At 47.3% G+C, this 8867-nt stretch overlaps 1 protein-coding gene across 1 annotated transcript in view; it reads left to right on the top strand.

Moving 5' to 3' along the window:
• The window catches only part of dusp16 (dual specificity phosphatase 16), a 17845-nt gene extending 10735 nt beyond the window's left edge, over nucleotides 1–7110 (top strand). Inside the window, exons 2-7 of the mRNA XM_005734187.1 lie at nucleotides 347–980; nucleotides 1393–1531; nucleotides 2703–2866; nucleotides 3009–3168; nucleotides 3257–3380; nucleotides 4630–7110. Of these exons, the coding sequence (XP_005734244.1) occupies nucleotides 717–980; nucleotides 1393–1531; nucleotides 2703–2866; nucleotides 3009–3168; nucleotides 3257–3380; nucleotides 4630–5704 (1926 nt within the window). The 5' untranslated portion in view covers nucleotides 347–716 and the 3' untranslated portion in view covers nucleotides 5705–7110. The remainder of the gene's footprint in view (nucleotides 1–346; nucleotides 981–1392; nucleotides 1532–2702; nucleotides 2867–3008; nucleotides 3169–3256; nucleotides 3381–4629) is intronic.
• Nucleotides 7111–8867: the final 1757 nt, after the last annotated feature.

The raw sequence follows: 8867 nt of genomic DNA, 5'->3' as shown, positions 1-8867 counted from the left end.
CGAGATCTCAATTTCAGTGAAAATAATCGTGATTATCATTTTTGCCATAATCGAGCAGCCCTACTCCAAAACGCGCGTCTGTTTTTCACGGTTTTCAGGAAAGCAATGAGAACAGCGCCGTAACTCTCCAGCTCCTTCCTCTGCTCATGTTTCAGGCTCTATAAAGTTTAGTGAAATTGGGCGCGATGTGTTTTGTGTCATCCTGATGTGCCGGACAACCTGACCCACCTGTCTCACGGTCATGGTTTTCTGTGTGAATAAGGTTTGTCCTGATTTGGCGTGGCGTCGTTGAATGTTTCTGAAGCGACTGTGATGCAGTCTCACTCTGACTCTGTTTGTGTTTCAGATTTTAAAACTCAGAGTGATGTCATCAGGAGAAAAGACGGCTGTTGGAGTGAATGAAAGCCCCTCCCCCTCGCTGCAAACACACACACTGATGGACTGAACATACACACACACTCTGAACCACCATCTCACACACAGTTGGGATTGGCTCTCTCTCTCTCCCTTTCTCTCTCTCTCTCTCTGGGGCTGCCATCGGGATGACATCATACCCGGCCGACACAATGGAGCTCTTCATCCTCTGAGGTTCCTGGCCAGACTGCATCACTGTGCTGGACTGCCGGCCGGGACGCCCACAAGGAGGGGGGAGGAGGAGGATTACTACCAGGGAGGGGGGTGGGGGGGTGGTAGGGAAGTGAGAGGAGGCAGCTCACATGTGTGAGCGTGTGGGGTCGCGGACTGGACTGGGTATGGCAAGGCCCGGGATTGTGCGCCCTATCGGGCCAGAAGCTCTGGTAGCGCTGCTGGAGGGGGCGCTGGACCGGGTGGTGCTGATTGACAGCCGGCCCTTCGTTGACTACAATACCTCCCACATCCTGGAGGCCGTAAACGTGAACTGCTCCAAGCTGATGAAGAGGAGGCTGCAGCAGGACAAGGTGCAGATTGCCGAGCTGCTGCAGCATTCAGCCAAAAAGAAGGTGAGTAGTGGTGGTGGTGGTGGGAGGGTGGGGGCTGCTCCGGTGTGGTTAGAATACGGCTCAGATTCAGAACGATGCGTTAGGTTAAAGTACGGAGCAGGCCAGGGGACAAATGACTGGTCACTGTGTCACAAACTGTATATAAAAGATGGACACAGCTGTCGCTTTAAGTGCTGTTGCAATGTTTTCAGAGTCAGACGTGACCGTGCCTGATGTGGTGAGTGGAGTTGTTGGGTGATGCTGACATGATTTGCCATTCATCTGCACATGCTCACTGAGGCATTGTTTCTAGTTTCAAGTTGATGGGAATTTTTTATTTATGTTTTTTACAAGCTCAATATCCTTTATTATTATGTACAGATTTATTTTCTCTTTTCCTGATCCTGGATGTACCTGTGTATCTGTGTTGCAGTTGGAACTGCAGGCCGATCAGGAGGTGGTGGTGTACGATCAGAGCTCTGCCGACCCAGCCGCTCTGAGCTCCGAGTCCTTTATCAGTGTCCTGCTGGTTAAACTGGAGAGGAGCTTCCCCTCCGTACACCTGCTCTCAGGTGAGCCTCCCTGCACCCGCGTTGCTCTGCCATAACTAAAGTTCAGAGTGTGGCCTGTAGGGAACATTTAACTGTGGGGGGTGAGCTGTTCACCGGGTTCACCGAGTCGCGACGATGAATCTTGAGCCTCTGACTCTGGCATGCAGCTGTAATCTAAGTTTAAACAGGAAACCTCTGAAAGCGAGCGGCTGCTTCCTGCTGGACGTCTCTGCGACGCCATTAAACCTCATTTACACTCGTTAAAGGTGATTAAAGTGAGATGGCAGCAGCTAATGGGAAAGAACCGATCAGATTATTGATTTCTGATCGGCTCTAGCTCTGAGCGAGCATGTTGCAGCTGCCTGCAGCTATTTCTACTGAGTGTGGCGTTATGTAACGATGATGTAATGCTGCACGGTGGCTCCACCCTCACATCAGAAAAACCAAACAAAGTGCTAGCTCTGAGGTTTCAGTTACACAACAGCCACTTCCACTGGGAGACCAGAGTCTTCATCAGCGCCGAGGATCACAAAACACGCCCGCCAGCGAACTGAGTCAGACAGGCATGTGAGCAGGAAGTGCTCATATGCTATGTTTAAATCCATAAACAGACAAGCTGTTAAAATTAGCTACAAAAACACAGAATATTTAATTTTTTAAAAATAAGAATGTAAAAGAAATGCTTAAAAATAAAAGAAAAAACACAAATCATAAAAAATTGAAAGAAGTTTTTAAAAAAGTCAAAAATGGAAGAAAATCAGTCAGTAAACTTAAAAAAATTGTAACAGAATTTAATTGATTAAATGTATTTATTTATTTTTTTTAAAAGTACCAGGACATTTAAACCAGGAGTGTTTGGGCCTCATTTAAAAACTGTGTGAACATCTTTCAGGTTCTGTCTTTGGATTGTGTACAATCATGATCACAGGTGTAGTTATAGATCAGAACGTTTTCTTTACATGATCAATAGCTGGACTCACCTGGCACTTTCTGCTGGAAATAAATCGGTTTCCAAAGGAGGCTGCAGAACATCGATGCTCTGGCTTGTTGCCTGGCAACAGGTGATGAGGATGTTTGAGTCGAGCAGAGACAAAGATTCAGTCTGATTCCTGCCGGAAGGAAAGGAACACGACAGCACAGCTGTTGACCTCATTATTATTTCACTGTCAGCTGACTATGTGTGTGGTCTCAGGTGGGTTCTCCGAGTTCTCTCACCTTTTTCCTGGTCTCTGTGAGGGGAAGTCCACCCTGGTTCCTTCCTGCATCTCTCAACCCTGCCTGCCCGTCACCAACATCGGGCCGACCCGTATTCTGCCTCACCTGTACCTGGGCTGCCAGAGGGATGTCCTCAACAAGGTGACACAGCACCACCCCCACATCACAGCCCTGCCCCCGAACGCTTTTTTAAAAAAAATGTATTTTATTTTTTTAAATTCTCTCTTCTTGGGGTCCAGCCTCTCTGGTCCGGCTCTGATCCAAACCTGTGTTTGTTTTCCAGGACCTGATACAACAGAACGACATTGCCTACGTCCTGAACGCCAGCAATACCTGCCCCAAACCGGACTTCATCCCAGACTCCCACTTCCTCCGAGTCCCCGTCAACGATTCGTTCTGTGAGAAGATCCTGCCGTGGCTGGATCGCTCGGTGGAGTTCATAGGTCAGCATCACTTGCCCACCTCTCTTGTGTGACTGAATAAACCAGACCCTACTGCTCTCTGCTCAGTCTGAACTTTGTTGTGTTTCAGAGAAGGCCAAAGCCTCCAACGCCCGAGTCCTGGTCCACTGCCTGGCTGGAATCTCCCGCTCGGCCACCATTGCCATCGCCTACATCATGAAGAGGATGGACATGTCACTGGACGAGGCGTACAGGTGAGAAGTCAGGACTTCTGAATCTGACCTGGGACCAAGTCTGTTTGTTAGTTTAAAATGTTTGAATGCTCAGTTTTCTGAGTTCTTCCCCCTGTGATGTCATCAGAGGTCACTGAACTCTGAACATAACCAGGTTGTAGTCATCAGTCAGCCGTTGACAAGGTTTCTGAAGCCCCAACAAGCAACCAGAGACAAGTTTAGACATTTATTGTACATCCACGTAATGTTTGCATAGAATCTGGAGCTCAGACACTCTGTTAGTACACGAGCCTCACAGCAGCTATATAGTTGGGCGGATTAGTCAGACGCCACCAGATGGAGCATTGTTGGTGAGAAACACCATCCAAGCTTATCCTTTTTCAGGGTTGCGGGGGGCCCAGATCGCCAGTCTGTCACAGGGCTAACGCACAGGGACAGACAACCATTCTCGCTCACATTCACTCCCGCATTCACACCTATGGGCAATTTGGATTAACCAGTTAACCTATCCCCACTAGCTGCATGTCTTTGGACAGTGGGAGGAAGCTGGAGTACCCAGGGGGAACCCACGCAAACACAGGGAGAACATGCAAACTCCACACAGAAAACCCCAGCCTGATGGTGGAATTGAACTCAGGACCTTCTTGCTGTGCGGCAACAGTGCTACCGACCGTGCCACCGTGCTGCCCGAGAAACACCATGTATCAGTTAATCTCGGCATGATGTTTGTTAACACTGTAGTTAGTTCTTTTAAAGGTGAAAGAACTAGATTGAAGGCACAAGTGGCAGAAATTAGCTTTCCCCTAGGAGTGGATGGACTCTGCCTTGTGATAGTGTGAGGAGTTCAGTCATTCATTCAGTCTAAGCTGGAGGAGGTGGTGAGAGGGAGGTCTGGGCTCCCCTGACAACTCCAGATAAGCAGAAGAAAATGGCAGATTTTTGTGCGCAGTTTAGTTTTCAGATGATAATTTGTCATTAAGCGGCATTTGTTTTTATTGAATGCTTACTTTTAGACGAGTCGGTTCATCTTGTTTTTTTCTCAACTAAGAAACAGTCACTAGGACGATCCCTAACAAACACGGCTAGCAGCTACAGCTGCATGTGTCAGCCTCCACCTGTCAGTCAGAGGCCACGCCCCTAATAATGCAAACTTTAAATGTGCGCATGTTTGGTATTGAATGATGCTGACAGCCGTAAGTGTTTGATCCTCATTAACCTGTCGTGTTGCTTCCTGTCCATAGTCATGCTCCTGTTTCTCTTCCTCATTCAGGTTTGTGAAGGAAAAGCGGCCGACTATCTCGCCCAACTTTAACTTCCTGGGTCAGCTGCTGGACTTTGAGAAGAAGATAAAAAGTCCTCCTGGTACGGATGCCAAACCCAAGTGTCTCCATCCTCCGGAGCCCAGCAGCGAGGCCTGCGCTCAGCCTGAGGATGCGATCCCAATGCCCGGCGTGACACTGCTGGAACCTTTGACCCTGCCGTGCGTTTTAGCCAATGCCCCCGAGGAGCGCCTGCTGGCTCAGGCTCTGAGTGGCCTGCAACTCGCCGACGGTTCAGAAGACAGTGCCCGGTTGAAACGCTCCTTCTCTTTGGACATCAAGTCATATGGCGAGCCTGGCGGGGGCGGCACCCATCGAGTTTTCGCGCCTCACAGCGGGTCGGGGGACAGCAATGACTTCTACAAGCCGCCATCCTTCAAAGAGACAACGAGTAAACCCTGCCAGTTCTCGCCAGTGGAGGAGGTTTCAGAGCAGTCCACGCCAGAGCAGAGTCCTGATAAGGAGGAGGCAGGCAGCCCGCAGCCAGCGGTGTCATCGGCCTCCAGCGGCTTTGCTAAGCCCCCCGCCGCTCCAACCAACTGCTCCCACCACTTGCACCGGAGCGGGAGCATGGAGGAGAACGCCACCAGCTTCCTGTTCGGCCTCTCACGGAGCCAGCAGCACCTCGCCAAACCAGGAGGTGGCAGCGCCCTGAAGGGCTGGCACTCGGACATCCTACTGGGCCCTGTCACCGTCTCCACCTCCTCTTTGGCCAGTGGATGGTACCTCTCCTCAGAGTCCACGCGCTTCTACTCTACATCGGCTATCCTGAGCGGCGGCGGCTTCACGGCGTACAGCTGCAACCACGGCTTGGAGGCGGTACGGCGGCGGCAGCGGACACATGACCGCGGTGACTCGAGGAGGAGCTGGCACGAAGAGAGCAGCTTTGAGAAGCAGCTGAAGCGGCGCAGCTGCCAGATGGAGTTTGGAGACGGGATGGCGGACAGCCGCTCCCGTGAGGAAATGGGCACGGCGGGGAGTCAATCAAGCTTCTCGGGCAGTATGGAGGTCATTGAGGTGTCGTGAGTTCACACACGCAACACAAACCAACGATTCCGTGTTGTGTCAGGGCCGACCCTGACAGTGGAGGACAAGGAGGGGACGAAGCCAGCAGTTGAATGGTTTTTAAATGCAGGTAAAAGTCGAATAAATCAAACCAGCTATGACTCGATCGGGTCCGATTCACAGTGACAGAACTTCCTGTGTGAGCGGCATTCAGGGGCATACAGGTAGTGTAGCAGCTCTTAATCGATGACAGCTGAGTCTAATGGCAGGTTTCTGCTGGGGTAACAACCTTTCATGAAGGTCAGACCATCTGAGTGGTCTCACAGCTCGGCAGCCATCTTGGTAACGCCTCTGAGCGGTTGGCTTTAATCAAATTTGTCACAGTAATGATCGTCTTTCTGCTTTCCACAACGATCCACTCAGTGTGATCGGAGATTGGCCTTCCAATCACATATTTGACATCATCTGTACAGCGTAATCTGTCAGGTCAAATAAATCTGACCCCTGACCTGACTCTACCTCTTACCAGTCTGATTGTTCCCTGACCTTCATGTTCCACAGTAACTGCCTAATAAGTGCCTTTATGCGTTTTAAGATGGCTGCCGAGTGGTGAAGGAGTTTGTGATGAAGCTCATCTGTGTTTATCTGGTGGCAGGGGCTTGAGAGAGTACTGCAGCTTTACGTGGGCATATCCATAGGGTGGGTTAGAACCATAGGTTGGCGTGACCTCTGAGCTAATATCAGGATATGAGGTCTGGAAGAAGCACTTTGGGAACTGGTTAACATGTCCGTGCTGCTGTGGTAACTCGTTAAAGGGCCAAAACGTCACTCCAACAGTTTAAAAACAGGAAATGCTGAAATGCGTCGAATCAGAGAGCTGCTGTGACTGAACACTCACCGCTGCTTTAACATGTCGTGTGCAGACCTGTCTGAGGGACTCGCACTTTAAACTTTTTTTTTCACTTCTAATCAATTCGTGATTGAAAATTGTGGCTGTAGTAATCAGTACCTCCACCGGAGGCAGTACTCACTGCAGCCTGTCAGCTTTGGAACGATTTTTTCTGTTTTCTGACATTAGTACATTGGGAATAGTTGGTTCATGGGACGTTAAATCAATACACTGATGTCAGACATCGCCTATGTGTGTTGCCGTGGTGGCTATTCCTGCCACACTTGGACCTTGTGATTGACGACAGAAAGTGAAACAAAGACTGCCAAGACTCTCTGGGGGGGGGGTCAAAGGAGCTTGTTGGCAGGTTAACTCTCAGGTGTCCTCTGAGGCAATCAGAGGGGATCTCTGGCCTCACCTGGATGGACAGCAGGTCATGTGATCAGACGTATTCACAGGTAATCTTGCACTACTGTGGTATAGAGGTTGGTTTGATTCAGTGTTTAAAAAGAATAAAAAATATGACTTTTCAGATGTGTAAGTTTGTCTGCTTCATCTTTAAACTTCTAATCTCACACTGTATGGAAGACCAACACTGCCAAAAAATACATGCTCTGACGTGTAATTAAAGTTGACGTGAAACTACACATACAAAGGCTAATTTACACCTCTGAGCCCTGCTCTCAGACACTGACATAGATGTAACTCTATCTGTGAAGCTTGATTTTTAGAAATAAATTTTTAAAGTTTTAAAAACATGTTTAGCACAATGTTCTGTCAGTACGGAACACGACATTTTTTTTTCCCATATTCATTTTCCTTTGGATTTATTGACCATAAAAATAAAGTGGACAAATTATTGATTATAAAATAATCAGCTAATTTCACCTTGTAGAATAAAATTAATTGAGTGTAAAAAAAAAAAAAAAGTAATTTCTGTAATTGTTTTTCCCATATTTATCAATAAATGAGAAATATGAATAGATCTAATGTAGTCAAACAGTTTGAAATTTTAACAAACGTTTATACACTATCAAAAATGATACATTAATTAAACAGATACTCCTGTTTTATTTCCTTATGTGTTTCCTGTATGGGAGTCTGAAAAGTACAAAACATAAAAGAAAAAGTATAAATAAATCAGAATATATGATTCAGTTTTTTTTCATGCAGTTTTCATCTGTATGAAACGTTGCTTCATCATCCTCGTACTGTAAGTCAGGTTTAATGTAGTTTTTGTATTTTACATGTAAATATTTTCCTCCTGCAGATTTGTAAGTAAACAACGTCGATGATGCTGTTTTATTCCAGAGCAGTTTAAAGAGTTAAAGCGACCGGTAATGTTGCTGATGGACCAATCAGAAGGCTCCAGTCAATGACCGCTCCTCTGGATGCTGAGGCTGTGGTGACCCACGCTTCAGTAACAAACAGGAAACTGTGTTTAAAGGTTACCCTCCACTGAAGCTTTCACCAGCAGGGGTCAGCATTGGCTGCATTACCTGCATGTCTTCAGCAGGCTTCCCTGTTTCCAGCCAGCCAGGAACAGGCTGTTAATGACTCACCTGGTAAATGAAGGCCACACTGACTTGTTTAAACAGGATTCAGATGTGCACTGTGATTGGTCCAAACCTGACCACAGTCATTAGGGTCAGCTATTTATGAAGCTCTAAGAATGGGGTGCGGGCCAAGTATCTGCATGATGGCCATATTCTGAGCTGTTCCAGTTCTCCAAAACACTAAGGAAAGGAGGGTCAGTGCTTCTTGTATTGTTTCCTTTAGCAGAGGAGATGCTGGCTGGACCATCCTTTATGAAAGGGGAGGAGAAGACACCACCCTATAATTCATAGTGACTGAGCATCTCACCCTTTATGACAACGACAATACAGAGCAGAAATGAGCATATAAATGTTCAACATAACAGTATTTTCCATTTCACCCATAACCTTCTGACATATTCAGTTTTTATCAGCAGCTGTTAAAATGACATGCTACATTTAAACGTTGCACCAGTGGAAGAAAAACTGCTTTCTGTTGACCTGCTGCTGCGTGTAGAACGTTGTATGAGCTCAACATTATGATCTATAACAACTGATCAGAGTGTGTTTAAGGTTCTGTGTGGTCACTGTTCAACCCATCAGGGGAGAAAAGGAATTATACACAGCAGGTAAACATAAGAAAATAAGACAAGTTTTACTTTACGGACTACTGGACAGATTTACTAAGTGGGGCAAATTATTGTGATGTCACAACTGAAGATGATCTGACAATGCGCTTTAAAGTTTCACACAAGTGTTT

The sequence above is a fragment of the Pundamilia nyererei genome, unplaced genomic scaffold (assembly GCF_000239375.1).
Source record: "Pundamilia nyererei isolate P.nyererei 1_Seehausen unplaced genomic scaffold, PunNye1.0 scaffold00057, whole genome shotgun sequence".
Lineage (NCBI taxonomy): Eukaryota > Metazoa > Chordata > Actinopteri > Cichliformes > Cichlidae > Pundamilia > Pundamilia nyererei.
This window is presented reverse-complemented; position numbering and strand designations above follow the sequence as displayed.